The 14,978-nt window shown below is 14.3% G+C and overlaps 3 protein-coding genes across 3 annotated transcripts, besides 20 other annotated features; all 3 read left to right on the plus strand. All coding sequences in view use genetic code 6, as the record gives it.

The window, feature by feature from the left end:
• The first annotated feature begins 128 nt into the window (after positions 1-128).
• Positions 129-170: a microsatellite.
• Positions 130-170: a microsatellite.
• Positions 171-1,011: 841 nt separating this feature from the next.
• Positions 1,012-1,060: a microsatellite.
• Positions 1,061-3,853: 2,793 nt separating this feature from the next.
• Positions 3,854-3,900: a microsatellite.
• Positions 3,901-5,144: 1,244 nt separating this feature from the next.
• Positions 5,145-5,956, plus strand: IMG5_185450 (hypothetical protein; the record flags this gene model as incomplete). The annotated part of the gene is made up of 3 exons (XM_004027258.1): positions 5,145-5,225; positions 5,328-5,441; positions 5,496-5,956. The coding sequence occupies 2 exons, from the start codon at positions 5,145-5,147 to the stop codon at positions 5,427-5,429; spliced, it is 183 nt and encodes a 60-aa protein (XP_004027307.1). The 3' UTR covers positions 5,430-5,441; positions 5,496-5,956.
• A 1,640-nt stretch (positions 5,957-7,596) lies between these two features.
• Positions 7,597-7,638: a microsatellite.
• A 505-nt stretch (positions 7,639-8,143) lies between these two features.
• IMG5_185460 (MORN repeat protein) lies at positions 8,144-9,567 on the plus strand (the record flags this gene model as incomplete). Its single annotated transcript, XM_004027259.1, has 5 exons — positions 8,144-8,703; positions 8,830-8,991; positions 9,043-9,216; positions 9,292-9,401; positions 9,449-9,567. Coding segments are annotated over 5 exons (1,104 nt in total), but the record flags the coding sequence as incomplete, so codon positions are not given.
• Positions 8,736-8,768: a microsatellite.
• Positions 8,739-8,768: a microsatellite.
• Positions 9,568-9,607: 40 nt separating the features above from the next.
• Positions 9,608-9,642: a microsatellite.
• Positions 9,609-9,644: a microsatellite.
• Positions 9,645-10,448: 804 nt separating this feature from the next.
• Positions 10,449-10,495: a microsatellite.
• Positions 10,496-11,305: 810 nt separating this feature from the next.
• Positions 11,306-14,094, plus strand: IMG5_185470 (hypothetical protein; the record flags this gene model as incomplete). The annotated part of the gene is made up of 6 exons (XM_004027260.1): positions 11,306-11,346; positions 11,723-11,860; positions 12,766-12,821; positions 13,044-13,539; positions 13,692-13,761; positions 14,083-14,094. 6 exons carry the CDS (start codon positions 11,306-11,308, stop codon positions 14,092-14,094), a joined length of 813 nt encoding a protein of 270 aa, XP_004027309.1.
• Positions 12,912-12,944: a microsatellite.
• Positions 12,951-13,042: a microsatellite.
• Positions 12,953-13,042: a microsatellite.
• Positions 12,953-13,060: a microsatellite.
• Positions 12,984-13,042: a microsatellite.
• Positions 13,143-13,690: a microsatellite.
• Positions 14,095-14,374: 280 nt separating the features above from the next.
• Positions 14,375-14,441: a microsatellite.
• Positions 14,416-14,462: a microsatellite.
• Positions 14,420-14,462: a microsatellite.
• Positions 14,446-14,484: a microsatellite.
• The last annotated feature ends 494 nt before the right edge of the window (positions 14,485-14,978 follow it).

Below are 14,978 nucleotides of genomic sequence, written 5' to 3' on the forward strand. Positions count from 1 at the left end.
TTATTTGTGTTTATATATTAATTTAAAATTTATTATAAAATAATTTTTTATAATAAAACTAAATAATTTATGTTCAGTTTTAATATAGAAATTAAAAAAAAAATTAAATTTATTTAAATAGTTTCTAATATTTTGTTTATTATTTATTTTTTAATATTTAATTTTTTTAAATTAATATTAATTTTCATTTCATAATTAAAATAAATTTATAAAAAATTCTTATAAATCTATTAAAATAAAAATTAATTAAGAATATTTTTAAAAAATTTATTAATGATTTTATAATAATGAAATTAATTATTAGCTAATATTTCTACTATATATAAATATATATGAATAATAATATATATTTATTTAATATCAATTATTATATTAATTTTTATATAAATTATTAATTTTTTCATAAGAATTTATTTATTTTTCTAATTATTTAAATTAATAATCTTAAATATTTTTTTTATCAAATCCTTAATTATATATATAAGCTGAATTTTTTTAAAACTAGTTTTCTTTAATTTTAATATCTTATTTTAGTAAATTGCCTAACTTTTTACTAAATTTAACTTGTTTACTTTTTGTTTACATATTAACAAATATATAATTTTTATTATTATCATCATAATTTTCTTTTTATTAGCTTTTAAAATTATGTGCGTTAGGTAAAATACTTACACTTTATTAATTATTTTATAAATAAGGATTTATATTTTTCAAAATTTAATTTTAATGTAAATGACTTTTGTTTAAAAAATAATTCTTCTTTTTTAATGATAATATTTAAGACGTACTTTTTATTTTTTTAACAGAACATGGTTTATATAATTCATCCTTTTTCGCTTAATCAATTTTCGAAGATTATTCTTGAATAAATTTTTAAATAGTACTATTACCTCTTAATTTATTTTAATCAATAAATTATTACATTAAAGATTAAGAGCTTATATTATTTTCTTTATTAAATATCTTTTTACTGTCCTTTTATTAATTTTTTTATACATTTTCTTTTTTTTCATTTGTTTAATTTGATTTATTATTTTCTTCATTTTTTTTATTATTTTTTTAAATATCTTAATTTAAAATATCATAATATCTTTATTCAAAAATAATGGATTTTCTTTTAATATTTTGAACATTACCAATAATATGTATACTAGTCCTTAATTTATTTAATAGTTCTTAACTATAACTACTCTTTTATTAATTTTGCTCATTTTAGATTTTCTCATGACAATCTTAATTACTCTCAGATATTTCTTCAGAAAAATTATTACTATTATCAATTTTAATATTAGAGTTTACGTTTTTACACTTTTAGAGTAATTTTTATGGACCTTTTTAAGCAGGCGATTATTTTCGAGAAGTTTTTAATCTAATAATTTTTATTTTCTGTTTTTTAATCATAATCTTTTGATTTATCTTTATTTTATTAATTATCAATATTTTATTCTTCATATATAATTTATTAATAAATATTTTTTTCATTTTTATAAGATTAATATTATGATGTATTTTGAGAATTTAAAAAACAAATTAGTTTCTATTTTTTTGGAACTATACTTTCTTATGTTTCTTTCATTGGCTAATTTAAATTCATTTAATAGTTTATCTCTTTTAAGTTTTTTTAGATTTCTAATTTTTTATTTGCTGTTTGTATCACTCCAATGTAATTTATATTATCTAGTTTTTTTTAGTTTCTTAACATCCTAATATCTTTTGTATTATTTAATTCTTTATTATTGAGTTTATAAATATATTATCTAATCTTATTTATTTGCTTGTTTATTATCCGGTTTAAGAACAATAACAGCTTTTTCTTCTTATATGTATTTTTTCTTTTAATTTATTATCTTTTTCTATTTTAAATTATTATATAGTCGATTCTTAATCAAATAAATTATATTTAAGTCTTTCTATAGGTGTTATTTATCCTGTTAATTATAATTATTTTAATATTAATTTATTTAATTTTACTTGAATTGTTGCTAGATTTATTATTATTAGTTGTATATATCAAATAGTATTGGTTAAATTAATTTTAAGATTATTAAAATAATTTTTGTTTTTTCTTCATAAGATTATTGTTTTATGCTTCAATAATTGAATTATTTTATTGATTGGATTAATTTTTTTCATTTATTTATAGACTATTTTTAATTAAACTGTTATTTTTGTTTATTATTATTCTGTATTTTTAAATAATTTAATTCATAATATTTTCTTTCTCTTATTTTTTTTTAAATTAAGATAAAAATTTATGAATATTTTTTTGTTTTTTTTAATTTTCTTTCAATAAAAATATAAAATTAATAGTATTTAATCGTTTAATAATATAAATTTTAAATATAATTAATATAAATATTAATTTTTATAAATAATTTAGCTTTTTCCTATTTTTGTTTATTTAATTAGTATAAATTAATTTAGATTAAATAATGATATAATAATAATTATTTAATGTTCATATATTAATAAAAATAAATATAAAATAATTAATATTATAAATATTTTTTTTTTAATATATTAAATTTGTTTCAAAAAAAAATTAAATATAATTTTTTTTTTAATAATTTAATATAATTAATATACTGTTATATAAATAATATTTTTTTTACAAAACAATTTTCTTAAATTTATTTTTGTATAAAATAGTCAACAATAACATAGGTTTTTAGAATTGAGTTATATTAAATTATTAAAATGAATAGTTTTAAACCTATTATAAATAATAAATAAAAAATTTTACTTTCATAATAAAAACTTTAATAATTTAAAAAAATGAATATTAAATGTTTTAATGAATAAATTAACTATATTAATTTAATTGTAGAAATTTTAATCTTAAAAAAATAATAATAATAAGAAATAGATTTATAAATGATTATAATATAGTTTTAAATAATAATTATAATAAATTTAACAATATTTATTTTTTATAAATAAAATATTAGATTAATAGTTTTAATAATTAATTTTATTTATTATTTTTTAAAAAATCTATAAATTATTTTTTTTGATAATTATTTATTTTAAACCTTTTGTAAATATAATTTTTTATTTATTTAATATAATTATCAAATTTTTTGTTTTTTTTAAATATTTAATAATATTTTTTTTTATATATATATAGATATAAAATATTAAATTTTTAAATTTAATCTATATTTAAAAATAAATTAAAAATTGTTATTTTTATTTTAAAAAATAATTGCAAAATTCAAATATATTTTAATCTAAATATAAAAAAAACGCAAAATATATAAATAATAATATATAAAATAAATACAATTTATAAATAATTATTAATTATCATAAAGTAAAATTTAATATTCATTTAAAAATATTTAGTAAATTATTTTTTAATAAATATATTTAGTAAAATTAAAAAAAGCAATATTTTACAGAAAATGAACAATAAAAATAAATAAGAAACTAAGTCATAAGATGAGTAAGCTTATTATTTAAATCATAATTTAAGTTTGCTACTTTAATGTTAAAACGATACAATATTTAAACCTTTTGCATTTTCACTAAATGATTTTAATGAATAAATAATAGAATCTTAGATTATATGTAAAAATTAAAGTGAAAGTAAAGCAAATAAAAATGAAAACTAATCTATTAATTTTATTCAATAAGCAAAAAACATGTATTAAAAATAAATATCCTTAAAATATTTTTATTTTTTAAATATTCAATTAGACTAGAGAAATCTAAATAAAATTTAAATTAATAATATTATGGTTTTGAACCTAATGAATTAATTTTTAAACCAAAACCTATAAAATATATTGAAAATTATAGTCTAGAATACGAAAGGTAAACAAAAAAATTAAGAAATATTATAAATAAAAAGTTAAATAAAAATCAATTATTAAATTAAAAAAATTATATAAAAAAAAACTAAAATTAAGATACATCTCTTTTTTTAATTATTAAATAGTGCTCCTTAATAAAACACTACTTAAAAATATAATAACTAAAAAAACTAATAAAATGAAAGTTTTATAAAACTAATATAAAAATAATAATTAAATAGTGATACAAAATATAGTAACTAAAAAAAAAATCAAAGCTAAGAAAATAACTTATTTTTTTAAAATTCTAGTAATACTAACTTTAAATTCTAATCATAAGGAGATGATAATAAACATTAAATATCACCTAAATCAAAACAAGATAATGATTAAAAATATAAAAAATGTAATTGTAAAAAATCTAAATGCTTAAAACTATATTGTGATTGTTTTGCGAATGGAGAAAAATGCTCAAAAAAATGTAATTGTGAAGGATGTAGTAATAAAGCTGATAATTTAGAAAGAAAAAATGCTATAGTTAAATTTCTAGAAAAACATCCATATGATAATGATATATTATAAAAATTCAAAAGAAAAGAAAATAATAAAAAAGGATGTAATTGCTATAAATCTGGCTGTAATAAAAAATATTGTGAATGTTATAATTTAGGAATATAATGTGGAACATATTGTAAATGTATAGATTGTAAAAATAAAAATAATTTAAATGAATAAAATTCAAATCAATTTTAAAGTGTTGAAAGAGTTTTCTAAATAGAAAATAATGAAAATATTAATAATACTAATTAATAAGTAGGCTATAATAAATGTATATAGAATCCATTAAAAAAATTTAAAAGCAATGATGATAAATAAGTTAAAATATAAATATACGAAAAAGAAATGTTAGGATTATTCGAAAAAGTTAGTAAAATTTTTATTAATCAATATATAAGTCATTTTAAAGAATTATAATAATATAAATTATTTTAAAAATAAGTTAATTAACATTGAAAATTATTTAAAAAAAAAATTAAATTAAAACGCTTTCAAATATTATTCTTTTTAATATAATTAAAAATATTTATTGCATAAAATTATGTATTTATTGATTTTTATTTTAGTATATTCTTTTATTTAATTTTTACTAAAAATATATATTTTATTTATCCTTTTATTATTATTAAAATTATTTATTAAAAATAAAAGATATATTTAAAAAAAAAAAATATGAAAAACTTTTTTAAATTTTTTAAATTTAACTAAAATTTAGAAGGTGTCCCTACTATGAAAATGTATTAAATGAATGCTAATAGCATGATATTACAATATTAAAAAATTTAAAAGCAAATGAACGTTGTTATTCTTGTGAAATATCTATTTGCTACGTTTGCTCATAAAAACATTTCCATAAGCATTGCGATGTTGAATGTAAAAAAAAAAAATCATATTTTAGTTTAAAAAATATTATTTTATTAATATAATTTTTACAAAAAAATAAAAATACTTAACTTAAATTTTATAAAAATATAGGGGGATTTGATTCATATAGAAAATATAATTTAGCCCCAAAAAGTGAGAAAAGTAAAGACTTTAATTTAGGCTATTTAGCAAAATTAACATTAACAAATTTGAAATGTCCATGTGGTAGAATAAAAAAACATGATAATAATTATATTCAAAATAAAAACATAAAAAAAGGAAGCAACATTGAAAATGAAAAAAATGCAGGAATATGTGCAGCATGTGGAACTGCAACGTGTTCAACTGAATGTCATAATAAATATGCAAATGAAACAAATTAATGTACATTTTAACATAATTTTACAATTCCTTTAGAAAACTAAACTTTACGTTCAATCTTATTTAGAAATATATATTATTTATTCGATAATACATATGGGAAAGGTGTCCCTGTAGCAAAAACTTCTAGTTATTTTATATAAGGATATTTAAGTGATAAAAGAAACGAAGTCTATTTATAGAGAGGTTTTAGAATATATGGAAATCCTTCAGATGAAACTTTATAAAATTTAGAAGTTTATAATAAGGTTAATATAGATTATATTAATAATAAAGCACGAGTTTGTGTGTGCAAATGTAATATTTGCACTTCAAGGAGTATTCATCCTATTAATAATTGTATGCCTAAATGTTTATCTGATGAAAGTTTAGTAATAAAATTATATTTTATTTTTATTTTTTTAATTTGTTTGTAAAGATAAAATAAGAGGTTAATATAGTTTAAGAATTTTAATAATAATGTAATTGTAAATGTGAATTCTGTACTTCAGGAATTTTAATTACTTCTCATTCTAAAGTATAGTGTTTATTTCATTGTAGCCTTTCAGGTTTCTATTAGCAAAATATATAATAATGAAGAAGTTATTTTTTTATAATTTAATATTTTTAATTTATTCATTAAAATATGCGTATTTCTTTGTAAAAGTTTAATGTATAAAATTAATTATTTATAAATGTAAAAAATTTTGTAAATAATATTTATTTATATTAAAAATTATTTTTGATTTAATAACAAAACAAGCACTTTTTAAATATTTTTTATTTTTAATTTTATAAAAAAAAAAAATCGTTTATTTTAATTGATTATTTAATGTTAACTAACATTAGTATATTTTTTTATTTTATTTTTGATTTCTAATATTAATATGTATAATATTTAATAATTTTTATAAATATATATATATATAATTTTTTTTTTTTTTTTAATAATTTTTGTAAATAAAATGGTTTCTTATTAATATATTTATATAATAAATTTAATAATAAAAATAAATATTTATAATTATAATGATAATATCATTATTATTTAAAACTTATGTATTAAATATTAAATTTTTTTATTTTTTTATTATTCTATAATTTCTAATCAAATATATTCTCAATTTCCTAAATTTAAGTTTTAGGGAATACTTCTTAATATTTTTAACAGGCAAGTTATTTTAATTTTTACAATTTAATTTATTTTTAAGGTTTTTCTTTAATAATTTTTCTAATAGTTTTTTTCCATCCAACCCATTAAGTACAATTTTGTTCCTAGTTTTGCTCATCTTCCTTTTCAATATTTTTTTCTATCTAAATAATATTTTCTTTTTATTCTTCTTATTATTTATTTACTTATTATTGATTATTTTTATTGTTATTAGGTTATTGATTATTTTATTGTTTGTTATTTTTTTATTTATTCTTAGCATATTAACCATGATATTTCTCTTGCTCTGTCATGCATTAAGTATGCTTATTATAATCTTAGCCGATAAAAGTTTAGGTACAATCAATGCATATAAACTTAGCAGGTTATGAGCATTGATAAGTATGTCTTTCTAATTGTTTTTTTTAAGGGTTAAATCACAATAATAACAAACAAAAGTAACCATATATATTCAATTTTTTCTTTTAATTTTTATTTTATACTTATTTAATTTTAGTAATAATTTATTAAAATAAAAAAATAGCATTGATATAAAAAAAATATAATCATATATAAAAATTTTAATAATTAAAAAATAGTTTTAATTTAGTTGTACATTATTTGTTTCAAAAAACATTTTACACTATATTGAATATAATATGAAATAGTAATTAATATTTTATTTCTAAATTATTATTAAATAAAATATTAAATATAGATTCAAAAATTATAGTTTTTCAATATAAAATTGAAATTAATATTTTTAAATAAATTTTAACAAAAATAAATATATAACATAATCATGACATTTTTATTTTCTGATATAAAATTTAAAAAAAATATTTTAATTTTAAATGAAAATAACTAGATAAATAATATTTTAGTAATAATAAAATAATATATTAGTTATAAAGATATAGAGATTTATATGTTAATTTATTAATTTGTATTACATATTAAAATAAATAAATATTATTCATTTATTCTTTTATATATATTTTTATTAATATATATTATAAAAATAATTATAATTAATTATATATAATAATAATAATAAAGTTTATTTTATTGCGTTAAAAACTAATTAATATATTATTATAAAACAATTTAATAAATAATTATTAATTCAAAATGTAAAAAAATATAAAAGTAAAACATTTTTATAATACTATATATTTTTTTTCAGATTTTATTAGATTATTTCATTAGTTATATTTAATCAATTTATAAAAATTTTAACAATTAAGATTATATAAAAAAACAAATTACAAAAATAATAATTAAATATAATTCTTCTTATTCTTTTTTGTTTTTTTTTCTCATAAAACTTAAAAAATAAATAAATATATTTCTATATTTACTCACGAATATAGTATATAAATAAAGAAAACTACAATTGTAAAAATAAAATTAAACAATCATAAAATAAAAAATAAGAAAAAAATAAAAAAATATATTAAATGGGTTGTTGTTAATCAAATCCCAGTCAAGATATTCCTCATTATAACGGTACATAAACATAGGATTATGATGGGGGAGCATCATTAATTAAAAAAGAACAAAATATACATATTCATTCTGAAAATCAAGATTAAATATATCAAAAAAATTTAGACCAATAAAATAATAATATCACAAAAGACGAAGTAAAAAATAAGGATAATAATATCCATAAACCCAATTCTGTTTTTGCCTAACCAATAGACCACGAGCCAGATTATACAAATAGTTAAACAAAATTAACTTTACAAAAATTAGGTTCTTTTGTATATAATGAAAGTTAATATGATGATAATGAAGCTGTAGATTTAGGTTCTTATTAATTAGAAAATGGCTCAATATATATTGGATAATGGAAGAATGGAATGAGACATGGAAGAGGTAAATAATTATGGAAAGATGGATCTATATATGAAGGTTATTGGAGAAATAATATGGCTCATGGAAAGGGAAGACTTATTCATTCAGATGCTGATGGTAAAATTAAATTAAAAATAAATTCTATTATATAATTTTTAATTTTTTAATTTTTTATTTTTTAAAAATTATTAAAAAAAATAAAAATGTTAAATTATTTTTTTATTCTTAAAAAAAAAAAAAAAGTTTATTTAGGTGAATGGTAAAAAGATAAAGCACATGGAAATGGCACTTATACACATTCTGATGGTGCTAAATATATTGGATAATGGTATGATGATAAACAGGAAGGAATTGGCACAGAAATATGGCCTGATGGTGCAAAATATGAAGGATAATATGTTTAAGGCATTTATTTTCAAAATATAAAAGAATTTTTATTTTATATATAAAAAATAGGTAAAAAATAAGGAAAAGGTAAATTCTATTGGACTGATGGATCTTAATACGAAGGTGAATTTGCTAATAATAATATACATGGATATGGAATTTATACATGGTCAGATGGTAGAAATTATAGAGGTGAATGGAAAAATAATAAAATGGATGGATAGGGAGAATTTAGATGGCCAGGTTATTTTTATTTTTTTGTTTAAATAAAATTAAAAAGTTTAATTTTTTATAAAAAAAAAAATTAATTATTTTTAGATGAAAGAAAATATATAGGAAGTTATATAGAAGATAAAAAATAAGGATATGGTGAATTTGAATGGCCTGATGGTAGAGTTTATAAAGGATAATGGTTAAATGGAAAATAAGTATTTTTTTTTGTTGTTGCTTTATTTTATAATATTTATATTTTAAGCATGGATAAGGAGAATATATAAACGCATAAGGGAAAGAAAGAAAAGGAGAATGGGCAGATGGAAAAAGAATAAAGTGGAATGATGAAGAAGGATTATGAGAAAAAAATATAAAACATTTTATTTAAAAATATAATATAAAAAAAGTTTACAAAAAAAAGATTTTTTTTTTTTTTTTCATTTTTTTTTTTTTTTTTTAGACAAACAATAATAATATTTCATATCAAATTTATATTAAATTTGTTGATGTTATAATATATAATTCTTATACTTTTAATTAAATTAATTTTAATTAATAAACTATAAATTTTATTAATAATATATTATACTTTTTATTCGTTTGATATTGTATTATAATAATATAATTTAGAGTATATAGTTATTATTTATAATTTTTATATATTATCATGAAAATTATTTTTATTTACTATTAGTAATTAGATACTTATATTTTTATAAAAGAATATTATATCTTTATTAAATATTAAAATTCATATCTAAAAATAATTTAGTTTTTTTAAAAAAAATTAAAATCAATAACATTTTTAAAAATATTTAATTAATTTAATTTTATTAATTTGAATATCTTATAAATAATGAATGATTAACAAATAATATTCATTTGAAATCTTATTATTGATATAATTATAAAATGAATAATATTTTATATTTACTATTAATGACAAATCTTACTTATTTATAATTAAATCATAAAAAAATAAAATATAATATTTAATAACATATTCATTAAAAATGTTAAAACATAATTAGACTATTAATTTTTTTAATAAGTATAATAGTTTAAAAAAATAAGATTATATAGAATTATTATATTTATTCAATTAATAAAATTTACTAACAATTTTTTAATAAAATATCTATATTTTTTAAAAAAAAAAGTTAAAAAAGTGTTAAATTGCATTTTTTTTTTATAAAAATAGATAAAAAGCAAGCATGTAAAAATTCTTTTAGGAAATATAATTTAATTATATAAAAATAATCTTTTAAATAATATATTTAATTTTAATAAATATTAATTTTAAAAAATAACTAATAAATCTTTTGAAGAACAGCCAAATATCAATAATATATAAATAAGAAAAGACTTCATTTTTGATATATTAATATACAAATATATATATAAAGATATATATATATATTCAAATTAATAAATAATATATTTTTTTAGTTTTATGATAAATTTTAATTAATAAAATTTTTCTTGTATTTTTGTTAATTACCAAAAATTAATTTTTACTATTATATTAGTATCACGTTTTTGCGGTTTTGATTTTCATTATTAAGTATATAATAGTTAAGGAGAGATAAACTAAATTGAAAATTTCGGATAAAAAAATAAAAAAAAAATATGAAAGATATATAAATTGTATTTATTAATGTATTTGGCTATTATTGTTATAAATACATATATATATATATATATATTTTTATTTTTTTATTTATTTAATATATATGATATATTTTTATATAAAAAATATATATTAGTATGACATGTTTATTAAAAATTCAGTCCAAATTTATATATAATATTTTTGTTGCATAATGTTAACTTTATATTATATATAATCAATACAATCAATATAGACTATTAAAAAATTCTATGAAAATTAATATTATAATTAAATTTATTAACTTTTATAATTCATATATAAAACCCTATTATAAATTAAATATCAGAATATTAAATATATTTATATATATATTTTTTTTTCCTTTTAACAAAAAATCTTAAAAATTTATTATTATTTTTTTTTTAAAAAAAAAAAAAAAAATATTTTTGGCTTACCATTAATTTATTATTTTATATTACTATTTTTTGTTTATATAAATTATATAAAATGTCATTAGTATTATCAGATTGTGATTCAAACAGCTAAAAGTAATAAAAAAACAATTAACTATAAAATAAAAAAACAAAGTGATTTAATCCAAAATATAATATTAAAATGTGGAAAAGTATTTTAAAATATAGAATTCGAATTAGATTTGCGATATCCTTCAGACAAAAATATAAATTTAAATCTTTAATATATAAACTCAATAAAATAAATATTAAACTAATACATTGATGGATTACAATAAGTATGTTATACAATAGAATAAGACACGAATTAAAATAAAAATCATATAGCATAATTTATTATATAAATATTCGAAATAAGTTAAGCAATATTAAATAATTAATATAAATGCCTTATACATAATTTAGATTAAAATCTATTTTAGAATAACTAATTTTTAAATCAAATTACTAGTGATGAAATTTATTCTTTAGCTAAAAAATCAAAACACAAAGTTAAAATTATTAAAGGAAACGTCGATAAGAAAATTAATAAAGATAATGAGGAAAAGGATCCTTTGTTGATAAATTATAATATATCTAAGTATGAAATGTAAACTATTCTGGATGATAAAAGGAAAAACTTATCGTTAAAAAATTCCAAAGCAAATGCTTATATTAAAAAATTTATAGATGAACTATAGGTTTATACAAATAATGAAAAGAATTAAATTAAAAATTTCTATTAAAGTATGTAAATTTATATTTTTTTTTAAAAAAAAATATTAATTTTATATATTTATAATTATATACAAAAAAAAAAAAAAAAATTATAGATACATATTAAAACATAAGAAGTTGTAATGATATAGATGATTCTTCAAATATAGATATGATTTTCAATAATTTTTCATAACATGTAGATAAAACTGCAAAAAAAAAGTTATTAAAAGTTGTAAGCTTTTTTTAAGAAAAGCATAAAATAAAAAAATAATACAATAAAGAAATTTAAGTATTTTTTTTATTAAATAAAAAAATATATTATTTATAAAATAAATAAAAGACTGATTTTGAATAAGTAAATACTAAAGAATTATATTTAAAAATAGAAATATAAAAACTAAAAATTCAAGAATTAGAAAAATAATTGGAAAAAATTAAAAAAGTAAATTCTAATATTGAAATTCACAATTTTAAAAGTTTGGAATTTTAAAATAAATAACAAATTTAAAGGCAGTAAGCATTTACTTCATTAAAATTACTCAATTAAGGATAATAAACCAACTCCAAAAAAACTATTTTTAAATAACAACTTTCACTGAATATAATAAAAGATAATTTATAAAAAAATGAAGAAGAATAAATTAATGTAGAAAATTCAATAAGTTAAAATGCTAAAAAAAATACATTAATTGTTAATAAATTAAAAAATTCAAACTAAAAAAATTAAAAAAATTCAAATATATTATAAACTTAAAATTATTATGTTTAAAATTTAAATAATTTAAGTTAAAAAAGTGTTATTTTTGAAAATAAAGAAGACGATGTAAAAGATAATCTTAATTTAAAAAATAGTAAATCTAATACAAAATTAAATATTACATAAAACTCAGAAAAAAATATAACTAAAGAATAAAATATTATTAATGTTTAATAAGATATAGAAAAAAATATAAATAAAAAAATCAGAAATAAAAGCTAAGAAAATAATTAAAATAATATAAATAAATAATAATAAAATTAATAAAATTAATAAAATTATAAAAATATAATAAATAATAATTAAAATATAAAAGATAGAAAATATAAAAATGTAGGTTAAACTAAATATTAAATTTATAATTATAATAATGAATAAAATTTACCAAATAAAAAAAACAAATAATATGAAACATAATAATAATAATAATAATAATAACAATAACAATAACAATAACAATAACAATAACAATAACAATAACAATAACAATAACAATAACAATAACAATAACAATAACAATAACAATAACAATAACAATAACAATAACAATAACAATAACAATAACAATAACAATAACAATAACAATATCAATAACAATAACAATAACAATAACAATAACAATAACAATAACAATAACAATAACAATAACAATAACAATAACAATAACAATAACAATAACAATAACAATAACAATAACAATAACAATAACAATAACAATAACAATAACAATAACAATAACAATAACAATAACAATAACAATAACAATAACAATAACAATAACAATAACAATAACAATAACAATAACAATAGGCGTAAAAATAACAATAATAAAAACAATAATAATAATAATAATAACAATAGAAGTAAAAATAACAATAATAAAAACAATAATAATAATAATTAATAATAATAATAATAATAATAATAATAATAATAATAATAATAATAATAATAATAATAATAGTAATAAAACTCATAAAATTATCAACAAAATAAAAATATATAAACTAACTCAAATGATATTAGCTAATAAAGTAATTTTTAATAAAATAAATAATAATTATTATTCAATTAAAATATATGTCTATAATAAGAAAATTAAATATTCAAAGCTCAAGAAAATAACTAAAATATGAACTAAATTTATATTAATTAAAATAAATAATAAGTTTTTTAAGATTCATAAAATTAAATGAAAATATCTAAAACTAATAATATTTAAATGATTAAAGTAATCGAAATATTTTTTAAAGTAAAAGTATAACATATAGAAAATAGTATTTATAATCTTAAAATTAATATGCTTAATAAAAAATTTAAACTTAAATTTCTTAACCTTAAATATATTAATAAAGATATTCAACTGAATAATAAAAAAATAGCTTAAAAAATCTTTCAAATTAATATGAATTAAATAAAGAATAAAACTTTTTGTTTTAAATATAAAATATAAGTGAAGATTAGGAATAAATACTAAGTTCTCAAGATTAAATAAATACTCTTTAAAATTCATAATTTTTATATTCTAATGAATTAACTGAGAAATCATACAATAATTAAAAAAATTAATTTAATAGATTTAGAAATGACATAAAATAATAAACTAAAGAAAATGCTATAAGTAATCGTTAAGTAAGGTTTTTTTCTTAATATAAAGATTCTTTAAATAAAAATGAATATAAAAATACTATAAATTAAAATAATAATTAAAATATCAATTAAAATAATAATTAAATTTAAAATTAATAATTAAATTTTAATTTAATTTTATAAGATTTCAATATTAAAGAAATAAACTAATAATAATAAACTGTATGTATTTTAGAAGCACTTAAAGAATAAACTTTAAATCGTGAATAAATAATATAAAGTCTTTATTAATGTTTAAAAATAGAATAAAATAGATAAGCCAAAAAATTGGATATCAATTATTAATTAATGAAAAATAATAATAGTAATTAATAGATGAATTAACTTTAAAATATTTAAAAACCATATTAAAATAAATTATAAGCTAAACTTAAGTTCAAATCTTAATCTAACTATAATTCTTCTTAAAATTCAGTATAAAATAAGACTAATTAAAATTAAAAAGCAATCAATAAATTTAACTTAGTTTAATCTTTAATTAACCAAAAAAAGTAATTAATTGCTTTAAGCTTTTTCAAACAAATTAGTTCTAGTTTAAAATAAAATTAGGATAATACAGCAAAAATAAAAATATTTTAAGATGATACATATACTAAACAAC

Source organism: Ichthyophthirius multifiliis (genome assembly GCF_000220395.1).
Source record: "Ichthyophthirius multifiliis unplaced genomic scaffold scaff_1120509251342, whole genome shotgun sequence".
Classification (NCBI taxonomy): domain Eukaryota; phylum Ciliophora; class Oligohymenophorea; order Hymenostomatida; genus Ichthyophthirius; species Ichthyophthirius multifiliis.